Source organism: Oryx dammah, unplaced genomic scaffold (assembly GCF_014754425.2).
Source record: "Oryx dammah isolate SB20612 unplaced genomic scaffold, SCBI_Odam_1.1 HiC_scaffold_16, whole genome shotgun sequence".
NCBI lineage: Eukaryota > Metazoa > Chordata > Mammalia > Artiodactyla > Bovidae > Oryx > Oryx dammah.
In genome coordinates this window covers 48290936-48306661 of record NW_024070200.1, presented here as the reverse complement: position 1 = coordinate 48306661, position 15726 = coordinate 48290936, and the positions used below count along the sequence as shown (strand labels likewise).

Here is a 15726-nt window from a genome sequence, read left to right as displayed (position 1 = left end):
ACTGAGTCTGTTGCATTGGCAGGCAGATTCTTTACCACTGAGCCCCCGGGAAGCCCAGAGACCGCAGAAGAGGCTGTGTCAGAGCTGGATGATGGAAACTTCCCTGGCAGTCCAGTGGCTCAGACTCTACACCTCCACTGTAGGGGAAACGAAGATCCTGCACACCACATGGTACAGCCAAAAATAATAATACAAATTACAAAACAAACAAACAAACTGGGCGATGGACTCCATCATGAGGAATATTCCTTTCTACCAAGAACACTTTCGAGTTGATGGCACAGCCCTGACCGGAGTGGGGATTTTCAGGATGCTGACAGGCCACGAGGCCCTGTGTGAGGAGCAGAACTTTCTGTGGCATTCTTCTGCTCACAGCCCTTCTGTGCCTCTGCCCTGCCCCTCCCCACTCCCCAGAGTCACGTTCAAGTCCAGCCTCTCTGGCTGGAACAATGGTGCCGCTGTATGAGTGGGGACACTGCTCTGTGCAGGCTGCATTGGCAGACCCTGTGGGCTCCTTGGCTCTCTTTGCCAGGCTAGAGGCACAGAGGGAGAGGCTTGCATTCGCCATGCCCCAATTCTGTACTGCAGCAGGGGCCTTACCAGCATTATCTGATCCAGTCCTTTCTAATGTGAAGTAGAGAGTAAATCCCCCCTTTTCACAGAACAGGGAACTCAGAATCCCGAGAGGTGAGGGGACCTGCCCAAAGCCACACAGCTGGAAAAGAGTCAAGTCCTGGTTCCTCTAACGCCCTCTCATTATTCATCGAATAAGGCTGCCCTCTTCTGCAGAAGTGAGAGTGACACTGTGTGACGGCCCAGGGAAGTCACACCTGCCCTCAGCTCCTGGGGAAGGTGATGTGGCCTCCTCTTCTGGGGAGCAGCTTCTGGGGACAAGAGTCTGGTCATTGCCATTCTCTCTTTGTCAGTACTAATTCCCCTGGGCCAAGGAGGACCCCCCAGCGAGTGGCCAGGCCTCAACCCCCCCAGCTTTGAGAAGTGGGAAAACCCAGGTTGAGGGACATTCTACATCTTCCTTAAAATTACACAGTGGTAATGAGAGTCCCTCAACTAGTATGGGCTGACCCACGAGGACTGGCAGTCACCTTGTGCTCTAAAAAGCTCCACAGAATTCCCTGGCGGTCCAATGGTTAAGACTCCATGCTTCCACTGCCGTGGGCCCTGGTTCAATCCCTGGTCAGGGAACTAAAGATCCTGCACGCTGCATAGTGTAGCCAAAAAATAATAATAATAATTAAAAATAAATAATAAAAAGCTCCTGTACTTAGACATAGACATAGAGAACAGATTTATGGACACGGGGAAGAAGAGAGGGTGGGATGTATGTAGAGAGTAACTTGGAAACATATATTACCATATGTAAAACAGATAGCCAATGGGTATTTGCAGTTTGACTCAGGGAACTCAAAGCAGGCTCTCTAAAGACCTAGAGGGGTGGGATGGGAAGGGAGGTGGGAGGGAGGTTCAAGAGGGAGGGGACATATGTATACCTATGGCTGATTCATGTTGATGTTTGGCAGAAACCAGCACAATTCTGTAAAGCATTTATCTTTCAATTAAAAATAAACTTTAAAATCTTTATTTAAAAAAAGCTCCAGTTTTTCCAAGAGGCATGCTCATTCATCCCATGAAAGAGGGTCTGCCCTGTGGCAGTGGAGGAGAAGGAGGTGCCAGAGATGAAAGTAACGAGAAGTAGAAGAGTAAAATCAACCAGTATGTTGTTCAAAGAGTTATTTTCAAATTAGTAGGTTTAACAGTATGTGGCGGCTCAGCGGTAAAGAATCCACCTGCAATGCAGGAGTTGCAGGCAACTTGGGTTTGATACCTGGGTCAGGAAGATCCCCTGGAGTAGGAAATGGCAACCCACTCCAGTATTCTTACCAGGAAAATTCCATGAACAGAGGAGCCTGGTACAGTCCATGGGGTCTCAGAGAGTCGGACATGACTGAACACGTATGCAACACAATACAGGGAAAGACCAAGTGGTGCTTTCAGATGGCAGGTTGGTTTTAACTCCCACCACTAAAGAAAAACACACAAGTATTTGCTATGGATTGGATGTTTGTGTCTCCCACCAGGTTCTTACATTGAAGTCCCAACCCTCGACGTGTTGGTATTAAGAGCCAGGTCTCTGACAGGTGATTAGATTTAGATAAGATCTTGCCAGTGGGATCCTTGTCATGGGATTAATGCCTTTATTTAGAAAAGGAAGAGACCTAGGCCAAGCTCGCTCTCTCTCTCTCCATGCGAATACGTGGAGAAAGGCCTCAAGCACATAATGAGAAATTGGCCATCTGCAAGCCAGGAAGAGGGTCCTCACCAGAGCTTGACCATGCTAGCCCCTTGATCTCAAGTTTTCAGCCTCCAGAACTGTGAGAGAAAAAAAAAAATGTCTCTTGTTTAAGCCACCCAGTCTATGATATCTTGTCATGGCAGTGTTTATAGGAAGGAAGCCATAGAAAGGGAGAGGTTAAAGATGAGTTTGAGCAAACTCTGGGAGATAGTGAAGAACAGAGAAGCCTGGTGTGCTGCAGTCCATGGGGCGGGAAAGACAGACATGACTGAGCAACTGAACAACAACAATGCGCAAGTTCAGAGAGCGGGAAATGGCAGTGAGTGAGTTTCTTGCTGAGAAGATGGAAGAGAAAAGGATTCAGTGCTCCAGCAGAAGTACTAGATTTGGCCAGTTTGGTTAACACTCTCCCATCACTACAAGAAGCCAAAGAGAAGAATTTGGGCTGATGACCATGAGTTTAAAGATTTGGTATAAAGTTCAGGTCATCTGCTGAGCGTAAAGGAGGCGATAGGAAACTCTGAAATAATCTTCATGAAGAAAAAAATGGTTAAACTTATTAGGGAAGATTGGCTGTGTTGAAGCCTTGAGATTGGTGACAATGGCTTTTTCTTTTTTTTTCAAATTGAATAATAGTTGATTTATAATCTATTAGTTTCAGGTGTAAAGCAAAGTGATATATATATATATATATATATATTGCTGTTGTTTAGTCGTGAAGTCATGTCCAGCTCTTTTGTGACCCCGTGGACTGTAGCCCATCAGGCTCCTCTGTCCATGGGATTTCCCAGGCAAGAACACTGGAGTGGGTTGCCATTTCCTTCTTCAACAGATCTTCCCAACCCAAGGATTGAACTTGTGTCTCCTGTGTTGGCAGGTGGATTCTTTACCACTGAGCCACCATATAGGCCATATATAGGCCATTTCTTTTCCAAATTCTTTTCCTTTGTAAGTTATTACAAAATGTTGAGCATATTCCCTGTGCTATTACAGTCGGTCCTTGGTGATTATTTATGTATAGTAGTGTGTTTATGTTAATCCCAAACTCCTCATTTATCCTTCCTCCCTCTTTCCCCTTTGGTAACTGTAAGTTAGTTTTCTATGTCTGTGGGTCTACTTCTGTTTTGTAAATAAGTTCATTTGAAACTTTTTTTTAAGATTTCACATATAAGTGATATCATATGATATTTGGTTTTGCCTGGCTTATTTAACTTGGTATGATAATCTCTCAATTCATCCATGTTGCTGCAAATGGCATAATTTCATTCTATTTATGGCTAATATTCCACTGTATTAATATGTACATATAATATGTACATACCACATCTTCTTTATCCATTCATCTGTTGATGGACATTTATTTTGCTTCTATGTCTTGGCTATCATAAATAGTGCTGCAATGAACATTTGGGTGCATGTATCATTTTGAATTATAGTTTTGTCTGGATGTATGCCCAGGAGTGGGATTGCTTCATCTTATGGTAACTCTATTTTATTTTTTTGCCACACTGCAAGGCTTGTAGGATCTTTGTTCCCCGATCAGAGATTGAACCTGTGCCCGTTGTATTGCAAGCTGAGTTCTTAACCACTAGACCCCCAGAGGGACTTCCCTGGTGGCTCAGTGGTAAAGAATCTGCCTGCAATACAGGAGACAAGCTTTCAGTCCCTGGGTCAGGAAGATATCCTGGAGGAGAGCGTGGCAACCTACTCAAGTATTCTTGCTGAGAAAATTCCATGGACAGAGGAGCCTGGCTGGCTACGGTCCCTGGGGTTGCAGAGCTGGACACAGCTGAAGCGAGTACACATGCACGAGATCACAAGGGAAGTCCCTAAGTCAAAATTTTTATTTTGAAATTTATTTCATTGAAATAATTAAAAAACCTATTTTTCTAAGGATGTGTTCATAACTTTGCACCCATTTAACAAATATCCGAAGCACCCACTACGTGCCACTTCTCTAGACACTGGGAATACAAACAGTGAGCTGTTAAATCTCTGAACTTAAGCCCTTCTAAATCAGAATTTCTTCAGAATGAAGTCAGCTGGTTCTTCTTAATAATCCTTTGAACTTCCCAGATAGTAATATCTTTTTCAAACTTTGGCCATTTTTAAGTATACACTTCAGTAGTGTTAAGTACATTCACATTGTTGAGAAACAGATCTTCAGAACTTTTTCATCTTATAAAACTGAAACTCTACACCTATTAAAAAAACAGCTCCCAAATCCCCCCTCTCCCCAGCCCCTGGCAACCGCCGTCTACTTTCTTTTTGTGTGTGCTGCACCACATGGTATCTCAGGTCCCCAACCAGGAATTGAACCCACATTCCCTGCAGTGGAAGCTCAGAGTCCCAACCACCAGACTGCCAGGGAAGCCCCTTCCATTCTAATTTCTCTTTCTTGGAGTTTGTCTCCTTTAGATGCCTCATATGAGTAGAATCATACAGAGTTTGTCTTTCTGTGACTGGCTTATTTCACTTAACATGTCCTGTAGGTTCATCCATGTGGGAGCATGTGATAGGATTTCATTCCCTTTTTAAGGCTGAATAGTATTCCAGTTTATGGATATACCAATTCTGTTTATCCATTCATCTGTTGGTGGACATTTGGGTGTCCAAATGTTTTGGTGCACTGGCTTAGTTGCTCTGTGGCATGTGGGATCTTCCAGGATCAGGGATGGAACCCACGTCTCCTGCATTGTCAGTTGGATTCTTTACCACTGAGCTACCAAGGAAGCTCCCTCTTCTAAAAAAAATTTTTTTTTTACATGCTACTTTGATTATTCCCTCAAGCAATGTCATCCTTAAACCCAGGCAACTGGAGTGCTTGGGCTTAGTGGTGCCTCAATGGCCCCCTTCTTTGATGATGATGAATCCTAGGAACTTGAAGGGTATATCCTCTGAAGCCCACATACCCTCCTTTAGACCATGCTCGGGGTACCTTCCCAAACATCTCTAAGCTCAGTCTATACAGATTTCTTCCTAAGTTCACCCTTCCCGGAGTGGACCTGTTAGTGTGTACAGCCCTGGGCCCAAAGGTAATCAAGGGTAGCCAAGGGCAGCTTTCAGGGAGAGACATGGTGTGGATTTTCAGACTGAGTCCACGTGCAGGCATATGAAAGCCCTTACACTGCAGAACTGAGTGGGAAATGACAGGGGGCCTCCATTTGTACTTTTTCTCTGGAGCCCTGCAAATAGCAGCAGCTATAATATTATTACCCAAACATGAACCAGGTCTGCAAAACATGTAGTTCCAACGTTGCAAACCTGTTTTTAACTGGCTGTATTTTCTAGAATCAGTGTATGCCTAGCTGCCCAGTGTATGGAGTCTAGGCGGTTGAAGCAGATGGGTAAGATTTGTTGCTTAGTAAGGAAGTTTGCACCGGCGTAGAAAACTGTCATGAGTCTAAGTCTGTTCTTGTCCTTTGCATACATAACACCCATGAGCACTAATAGGAAATACAGATGATACGTTCATGCAAAAAGAGGAGGCAAGCCCCTCTAGTTGTCAATGCCAGTAGGTAAATACTTAAACAGGCAATGCAGCGAGTGCACCTGGGAATGCAAAAACAGAAGCTGAAAACGAGCCTGTTTGAGCTACACAGACACACAAATTCATGGCTACTGGCCCTTCCCTAGAAGCATCCTGGAAGGGTGGTTTTGTGGGGAGGACACAAGGTAAATTCTCTTCCTTGGAAAGCTAAAGGAGTCCCCTCAGGAATAATCTTCCAACTCAGCTGCTATGCTTTAGCCACGTGTGTTTGTGTTTAGTCGCTCAGTTGTGTCTGACTCTTTGCAACTCCACAGACTGTAGCCTGCCAGGTTCCTCTTTCCATGGGATTCTCCAGGCAAGAATACTGGCATGGGTTGCCATTCCCTTCTCCAGGGATCTTCCCAACCCAGGAATCAAACCCAGGTCCCCTGCATTGTAGGTGAGTTCTTAACTGTTTGAGCCACCAGGGAAGCCCTCTTTAGCCACACATCACAGCTCAACACTGGGCCAGGGGTATGGTAGAAGTAATAAAGTACTTACGAAGGGCTGTGAGCAAGTAGTAGACAGCTGAGAGGCACTGTTCTCTTCCAGCAGCTATATTTCTTCCAGAACTGGCCAAGTAGATCCATTCCACCCCTGGGGACTGGGAGTCAGTCTCCAGACTGAATACCCCCCATCTTAGCATTCCTTCCAATGCCATCCCATGGTCTCACACTTGGCAAGTCCAAGTCTAAAAGCCACATTATCACCCTCAAACTTGCATCCTTCCCTGTGTGTTAGTTCATTGGCAGTATCACCCACTTCCACCCCTGTCACTCAAGCCTAAATATTCCTCAACCCCTCCCACCTTCTCCCAAGCCTGGGAGTACATCAGACTTCCCTGTCTTTCAATATCTTCTGGAGTTTGCTCAAACTCATGTCCATTGAGTCAGAGATGCCATCCAACCATTTCATCCTTTGTTATTCCCTTCTTCTCACCACCACCTTTGTTCAGGACAATTTAGAGCCTCCTAAGGGGATGGCAACCCACTCCAGTACTCTTGCCTGGAAAATCCCATGGACGGAGGAGCTTGGTAGGCTGCAGTCCACGGGGTCGCTAGGAGTCGGACACGACTGTGCGACTTCGTTTTCACTTTTCACTTTCATGCATTGAAGAAGGAAATGGCAACCCACTCCAGTGTTCTTGCCTGGAGAATCCCAGGGACGGGGGAGCCTGGTGGGCTGCCATCTATGGTGTCACACAGAGTCGGACACGACTGAAGCGACTTAGCAGCAGCAGCAGCAAGGGGATCCTGACTTCAATCTTCCTCATCTCCATCATCTCTTTTGAATAATCTCTGCATCACTCACCTGCCAGAAATATCATTCTGCAAAGTGAATACAATAATGCCCTTCCCCTTGAGCTGTTCCTCACTTGCTCCTGATGTGAAAAAGACTGCTTTTCCACCTCCATCCAAAACACCTGCATCTCCTGAGCCAGCCAGGGGCTTGTTTGTTGCCATTGGACCCTTTGCACAAGCTGTCCCTTCAACCTAACACAGGCTCTCAAACCTCCCCTCCATTGCTCTTTGTTCTACTGTCAGTTGTTTATTTTACAAATATTTACTGCTTTGCCAGTGGTGGTGGCTTAGTTGCAAGTCTTGTCTGACTCTTGCAACTTCATAGACTGTAGCTCAGACTTTGTGCTAAATGCTGAGGTTTTGCATGCAATAACCCCCCTAGCCACATGGGACTTACATTTTAGGGCTGTCAACTGAAAGAAAAATACACAACCTAAAAGTGAGTTAAGTTTTATCCAGGGACCTTACACAGAACGATAACCCAGGAAACAGCCTAGCCCTTAAGGGAGGATATATATGAGATTTTTTTGCAGCGGATGGATGAGTGGGAAATCCATCCATCAAATTGAACATCAAAAGATAACAGATCATACACAAAACCCCAGCCATTTCAAGTTAATGACTTAAATGCTCTTCTATGTGTAGGAAGATGCAAGAATCTTGTTGGGTCGCTAAATCGCGACCAACTCTTTGCAACCCCATGAACTGCAGTACATCAGACTTCCCTGTCTTTCAATATCTTCTGGAGTTTGCTCAAACTCACGTCCATTGAGTCAGAGATGCCATCCAACCATTTCATCCTTTGTTATTCCCTTCTTCTCTTGCCCTCAATCTTTCCCAGCATCAGGGTCTTTTCCAGTGAATCAGTACTTTGTAACAGGTGGCCAAAGTATTGGAACTTCAACTTCAGCATCAGTCCTTCCAATGAATGCAAGAATCTAGGTTCATTTAAATTATTCCTTAGATGTGCATCTTCACTATCTAAGGATCAGTACATTCCAAACACAGAAAGTTTCCTGTTTTCCCCTCAGGCACACTGAGACCAGAGGCTGCAGTGGCTACAGACTTGATTCCTGCAGAACAGGAATTGCACGCAACATTTATTTTTCGTTTACAGAGGCAACTGGCACCTCCTCTGGCACAAGGAGTAGGACGCCTTTCTCTGCCTTCCAGGCACTTCCATGCAACAAGCCATTACTTGATTCATTGCCTCTCTCACTGACTCTTTCCCCAATAGTACACAAGAAGGCCTTAACTGGTCAAGACATCTGGTGACTATGCCCAAGCCTCACTTCCCCTGCTCGTTCTGAGGTCCCGAATTAGCGTTCAGATATTGTGCCCCCCCGTCACGACTTTGAGTGGGAACGTCCCAGGATTCCACAGCTCCCCCCCCCCAGTCGTCTTAATGGTACGCCCCAAGCACGAGCTCCCGGGTACCGGAAATAAGCCGCGCGGGGCGGGACCCGTTGCTCAGGGTAACGGAAGGACGGAAACTGAAGGTTGAGCGGGTTTTTTGGAATTCCGTGGCTGCGTTGAGGTGGAAGTGACCAGCTAGAGGAGCTTCGCGCGTTGCAGGGGACGTGGGACTCAGCTCCCGGGAGGTAACGGGTCCGGGAGGATAGGACGGCGCCCCTTCCGAATGGCGTTCTGGCGTTTTCCTTGGCCCGAAAGAGTCTGTGCCCTGGGGTCTCCGGTTGCGGCCTTTAGCTTTTCCCGCTCCTCGGGCGGCCTACACCCTTGGCCTCTGGTTAAATTCTTCCTCTCCTTCAGCGTTCAGCTCCTACGTCTGAGACATTTCTCTAAACCCGTTTCGCCTTTGTAGCTCGGTCACAGCGACCATCCCCAGCTGCCTTGTTTTGTAGTTTCTCTGTGTTCACTTCTCGCTCTCCGAGAAGCCCGGGTGCTAAACCCGCGGCGTCTCCCTTCCGCGGTGCCTCACTAACCTCAGGGCCTCTTGACAAGGAGTCTGCTATCCGCACAGGGACTTAACAGCCACCTATCTGTGTGCAGCTCAATTCTGGTTTTAGGACTAAGTTAGCAATGTACCTGCTGAAATAGAAGGAGTTCAGCATCTTCCCTTTAGGGCTGGACGTCTCTTTTGGTTGGTATGCCTTTTCTGAATCCTCTACTACCACTCAGCCCCTAATAGAGGGGCTAATCGTAGGTAAGAGTCCCCAGTAGTAGGTAAAAGCATGGGTTTTGGGATCTGGAGTTGGACAGACTTAGGTTTCAGTTCTACTTTTGCAACTTACTAGCCTTCTAACCTTGGGGGATGTTCCTTAATTTCTCTGAATCCCAAAAGATCTTCATCTGAATTGGGAGTAATAGCACCAACCTCAGAGGACTGGTGTGAGGATCAATGTCATTTTCCCCACAAATATTTATTGGGCACCTATTACGAGCTAGATACTGTGCCAAGTCTTGGAGATTCAGTGATAAACAAAACCAGAGATGGCCCCCTGCCCTCCCGGAGTTTGTGATGGAGTGGGAGATGTAGTTCTTAATCTAATAAGTGTAATGTTAAAAGTGTGGTGATGGTGAGAGATTACAGTTGCCTTGAAAGAATGTAATAGGGGAGTGTTAGACTGAGCTTGTAAAAGAGTGTAGGATTGAGCTGAGACCTGAAGGATTTTTAGGAATTAACAATAAAAACATTGATGGGCAAGGGATGAAACAACAGGTATTTATTTTTATATAAGTTCCAGACAGAAAATCATGTGGAATTGTCTGTGGCAGAAGGAACTTGGGGGTTTGAAGGACTGAGCAGATCACTGTAGCTGGAATATAGAGTGATGAAAGGGAATTACCATGGACCAGACCTATATCCTGATGTCAGGATTTTGGACTAATAATGGAAAGCCACCGAATAGTTTTTAAGATGAGGATGAATCACAAATCTGGTTTGTGTTTCAAAGACATTTTAGCTGCTGGGTGGGGAATGAGTTAGGAAGCTGTGTAGTAGTTCAGGTGAGAAATGATGGTGACTTTGGAATGATGTGGCAGCAGTGGATCTCAGAAGTAGACTTGAGAGAGGTTTGGGGACACAGGACTTGGTAGTGGATGTGAAGGATGAAGGTGAAGTGGTTAAGAATGTTGCCCAGGTTTCTTGTTTCAGCAGCTAGGTGGATGATGGTATAATTTAGGGAGATTGAAAACAGCAGGAAATACAGGAGGAGGTTTTCTTTCCACCAGTCTGCATTGCCCTCTTCTCGTAATACTCCCATAGCTGGTCACTAAATCCTATCTGCCTAATGGGCTTCCATTTCACCCTTTCCTTTGCACTCCCCAGAGTCAGCCCCCAACACCAGTCTTTGTCACTACCACTGAAATAGCTCCCAGTAGCCTCTTAGCTTCTGTTCTTCTTCCTTATTCTCTCCCTGCTTTAATCTGTGCATCGATGCCATATTTAGTTTCCTCAAACACTGTTGCAGTCTTGTCAGATTCTTTTTTACTCCAGAACTTTTTGTCACTATTACTTAACAGAATAAGGTCTAATTTCCTTAATTCGACATTTAAGATCTTGCACAGTTTAGCCCCACCCTTTTACTAGCCTGCCTTCTCACTGCTCCCCTAGTTGAACTCTCTGCCTCAGGCTACATACTCATTTTCCCCGAGTAAGTTTTTCGGATTCTCTTATGAATGCCTTTGTTGACAGCACTTTCCTTCCCAGTAATGTACACCATGTGGTTCTGGTGACTATCTAAATTTAACCTTTAAATTCCAGTTCAAGGTTTCCTTTGCTGGGAAGCCTGCTTGATGTTTGAGCACACATTTATTTCTTAGCCTTGTTAACTTCTCATTTATTTTTATACCATTTAATTGGTATAAATGCATTTACAGTGCAATTGCTTTATTCATTTATTATGTATGTGTAGATAATTGTATATATTTGCAATACTGTTAAATGACAGCTTTGTTCTAGGTAGCATAATGGGTAGATACTAAAAAAGAAAAGAAAATGTGAACAATTGAATTATGAGACGACTTGATTAGACTACAGCTTTCTAACAAGGAAATTCCAGGGGATTCTCCAGATTCTTTGGTTTGGCTAAGAATCACCTACTCCTACAGTTGGTAGTCCTTAGCCTGTTGAGTACCCATTGTGTACATAACATATTTGAAATACTCAGTTAACAAGTAGAGAAGGGAAAAAATCAAAAATTTGTTTACTTTTGGTAGTTTTATCCAGCTCTTGACATTTTTCCTTTTCAGTTCCTTGCTGTGTGTAACAATGGACCAGAAAATTTTATCTCTAGCAGCAGAAAAAACAGCAGATGGCCTACAGGAATTTCTTCAAACTGTGAGAGAAGATGATGTGAGTATTGGGAAGCAAGTTCTGCCAAAAGCAGATGCCAGGCATGACGACAGATGCAAGGGACATGTTAGAATTAATTCTGCCACTTCATCTGTCCCCAACTCTCCTTAGGAGACAAGGGTTTATTTGATAACAACTCATAGATGTAAAGAAATGGGGGAGAGGAAGAGATATGGACTACTTAAGGGCATTTGTGTACATTTATACAACTATAATTTCTTGGGAACATACAGTTTAATGAAATCAACCCAATTTGAGATGGAGTGCTTAAACAGATCAGTTTTCATAAAAAAAGTTAGCAGTTATACTTCAACAAAAATACCAGGCCCAGATAGTTTTGCAGGAGGCTTCTACCAAACCTTTAGAGATCAGAGGTAAGAGCTAGATAGTCCCAGTGCTACACAAGTTGTTTTAGAGCATATATATTACATAACGTATGTACATAAGGAAAGCTTCCAAGTGCTTTTTATAAAATATAACATTGATGCCCTAAATCTGATAAAGACAGCTTGAAGGGGCTTCCATTGGTGAAATGTGAACATCAAAATAACCAAGTTCAGTTTTGAATTATAAACCACTGAAATAACAAATCTGTGAGTCCATATTGATAATAAAAATAAATAAATGGTGAGAAAGGTTCTTGCTTACCATAAAGTTAGAAAATCATCATTTGGCAACAGTCATGGTCAAGATTGGATCAGGCAGAAGCAGCAGTGGATGCTAAATCCAGGGAGAAGTTTTTTGAACTTTTTATTTTGAACTGATTTTAGACTTAGAGAAAAGTTGTAAAAATAGTAGAGTTTCCATATAGTTCTCTCCCCAGTGTTAACATCTTACATAATAATTTCAGTAAAATTTTACAAACCAGGAAGTTAATATTTGTACAACACCTTTAGTGAGGCTAAAGACTATTTGAACCCTACCTGGTAGTTTTTCACTGATACCCTTTTTTTTTTTTTTTTAATGTTCCAGAATCCCGCTCAGGATCCTACACTGCACTTAATTGTTATTTTCCCCTGATTTTCTGCAATCTGCAACTGCTCCTCAGTCTTTCTCTGTCTTTTGAGAACACTGAAGAGTTTTGATCCATTATTTTGCTGAATGTCTGATGTGTCTCATGAGTGGACTCAGAACATGCATCCTTAGCAAAAAGACCACAGAAAGGGCTCCATGCCTTTTCACTGTGTGTCGTATCATCGGGCTTGTGATGTGTCATACCTGGTGATGCTGACTTTGAGAACCTGATATCAGAGGTTGCTGCTGGGCTTTTTCATTATACAAGAGAAAGTTAGATGAGGAACACGATACTTGCATGGTCTTAAAGTTTCTTCCACAAACTGCATACTGGTTGCAAAGGGAGGGGAAAAAATAATTACAAAGTGGGAAAATCAGGCAACATATTTGACTGGGTGATCAGACTCATACTGCCAGTGAAGGACAGATGGTATCACATGCCTGCAGGTGTGATACTCCAAGAAGGACACAATATCACTTGTATTCTGGCCAAGAATGCATAAACTCAGTCTACTCATGAGGAAGCATCAGACAATAGAAAATGAGGAATGTCCTCTCTTATAAAAATCTATTTTGACGGTGCCATTAACTTGGTAGTTCCAGTCTGTCCACTAAAATAAAAAATTTTAAGCCTTCCAACATAGCAAGCATACTTAATCTTACTTGGGGCTTTTCTGGTGGCTCAGATGGTAAAGAATTTGTCTGCAATGCAGGAGACCTGGGTTCCATCTCTGGGTGGGGAAGATGCCCTGGAGATGGGAATGGCTAACCCACTCTAGTATTCTTGCCTAAGGGAATCCCGTGGACAGAAGAGCCTGGTGGGCTACAGTCCATGGGGTCACAGAGTCGGACATGACTGAGTGACTAACACACACTTGGTTTACTTTTACATTTTAAAATGCAGTAAAAAGGTAACTGAATAAGGTCAAAAACAGACCGCAGATCATTTAACCAGAGGGAGGAGGATGAAACAGGAGTAGAGGACAGGAGGAATGGAAGAGAGCTAACATTTGTTTAGAACCTGCTGTGCGCTAGCCCTGTGCAGGGTCCTCTCTACCTGTCATCTAATGTAATCCTTCTAACAGTGCTTTGACGCAGGGAATAGAGGTTAAATAACACATAACAGAGGTTAAATAACCTGAGGTGATAAAGGTAATATATGGCAAAGCGAGGATTCATATCTGGGTCTTCTGATTCTGGGGCCAGTTGTTTTCCCCATATGCCACATTGCCTTCTCTTAAAACTGAATTTTTTCAAGAAGAGTCAGAGTTTCTCAGCCTTGGCACTGTGTATATTTTAGAGTGGCTAATTCTTTATTGAGGGAGGTTGTCCTATGCATTGTAGAATGTTTAATAGCATCCCTGGCCTACACCCATTAGGTGACAGCACCCTTCCAGTTATAACAACTAAAAATGTCTCCAGACATTGCCCTGTATACCCTGCCTAGGGTAGGGGGTGAGGGGGTTGCCCCTGGTTGGGAACCTCTCCCTAATAAGAGTTATGTCAAGGGCTATTGGAGGTTCCAGGTGGAGCAGTCAGTTACTTCCTTATTAAGTATTTAAGAAGGGAGAGATGAACTCCAGTCAGAAAGACCAGGCACAGGTAGAAGAGATCAAATTCAGTGTTTTATTGGTTTTGGCCTCTGTGATGGTCCTTTGGATATTATCAACCTCATCTTCTCAGTTTTTGCTGGCTGCTGCTGGTTAATCGCTGAATGTTTGTGCTTTTTTTTAATCTTTACATTTTCTCCCTGGATGATCTTACCTGTTCCCATTGACCTCTTTCCTCTCTGAGCTCTACTTTGGCATATCCAGTTATCAACTTGACATCTCCACTTGGATATCTTAGAATAGTAGTTCTTAACCCCACATCAGATCTGCTAAATCAGAAACTGCAAGTGGAGGTCTCTGTTTTAATAAGCCCTCTGGAAGATTTAGATGCTTGCTTAATCCCAAATTTTCACCATGTCAGTAAATGGTGTCACCATCTACCCAGTTAGTTGCTTAAGCCAGAAATTTGAGTTCTCCTTGATTTCTCTTTTTCCTTTATCACCACAGCCATTTCGCTTCTAAACCACGAGGAAATCTGTCTTTGTCTTAGTCCATTCAGGCTGCTATAACAAAATACAGTAGACTGGGTGACTTATAACAATTATTTCTCATAGTTCTGGAGACCAAAAGTCCTGGATGATGGTTCTAGTATGGTCAAGTGAGTGCCTTCTTCTGGATTTCAGGCTTCACATTGTACCTTCATATGGTAGAAGGAGCCTGGGAGCTCTGTGGAATCTCTCATAAGAGCCCTAATCCCATCTGTGGGAGTTTCGTCCTTATACCTATTCACCTGGCAAAGTCTCCCCCTCCAAATACCGTTACAATGGGTCTGAAGAGTCCAGCTCGTGAATTTTGGGGGACATAAACATTCAGACCACAGTAAAGTCCTCCTGATCAAGCTCTCAAATATATCTTCAGTGTACCGATTTTCAAATTAAGATGGGGTTATATCCCAATAAACCCATTTTAAGTTGAAAATATACATTGAAAAATATCGTAAATTGGAAATGCATTTAATACACCTACCAAACATCGTAGCCTAACCTTACCTTAAATGTGCCAAGAATACTTATATTAGTCTTCAGTTGGGTAAAATCCAACAGCCTGTTTTTTCATAAAGTCTTGAATATCTCATGTAATTTATTGAATAGTGTTCTTTTTTTTTTTTTTTTTTTTTGAATACTGTTCTGAGAGTGAAATACTGAATAGTTGTATGGGTGCAGAATCGTAAGTGTATTGGTTGTTTATCCTTGTGATCCCAAAGCTGATCACTAGCCCAGGAAAGGATAAAAATTTGAAATATATCTACTGAATGTGTATTACTTTTGCACCACTGTAAAGTTGAAAAATCGTAAGTTGATCCATTGTTTTAAGTTGGGGCCACCTGTACTTCATCTTACAAAGTACTACAAACTGCAGTAGCTACTTATTTTTACAGTTCTGAGGACTAGAAGCCCAGGATCACAGTGTTGGCATTGTTGGTTCCTACTAGGGCTGTGCTTATCCGTTTCACCCCTCTCGCCTTGCTTCTGGTCGACTGCTGACAATCTTTGACATTCCTGGCCTCATGTCACCCACCTGTGGTCTCTGCCTTCATCTTCACGTAGCGTTCTTGGTGTGTGTTTCTTTCTGTCCCAAGTTCCCGATTCTTCTAAGGACAGTAGTCATACTGGATTAGGGCCTACCCATATAACCTCACCTTCACT

At 43.6% G+C, this 15726-nt stretch overlaps 1 protein-coding gene across 1 annotated transcript in view; it reads left to right on the top strand.

Moving 5' to 3' along the window:
- Positions 1 to 8609: 8609 nt before the first annotated feature.
- The window catches only part of FANCI (FA complementation group I), a 63017-nt gene continuing 55900 nt past the window's right edge, over positions 8610 to 15726 (top strand). Inside the window, exons 1-2 of the mRNA XM_040257575.1 lie at positions 8610 to 8742; positions 11354 to 11456. Of these exons, the coding sequence (XP_040113509.1) occupies positions 11373 to 11456 (84 nt within the window). The 5' untranslated portion in view covers positions 8610 to 8742; positions 11354 to 11372. The remainder of the gene's footprint in view (positions 8743 to 11353; positions 11457 to 15726) is intronic.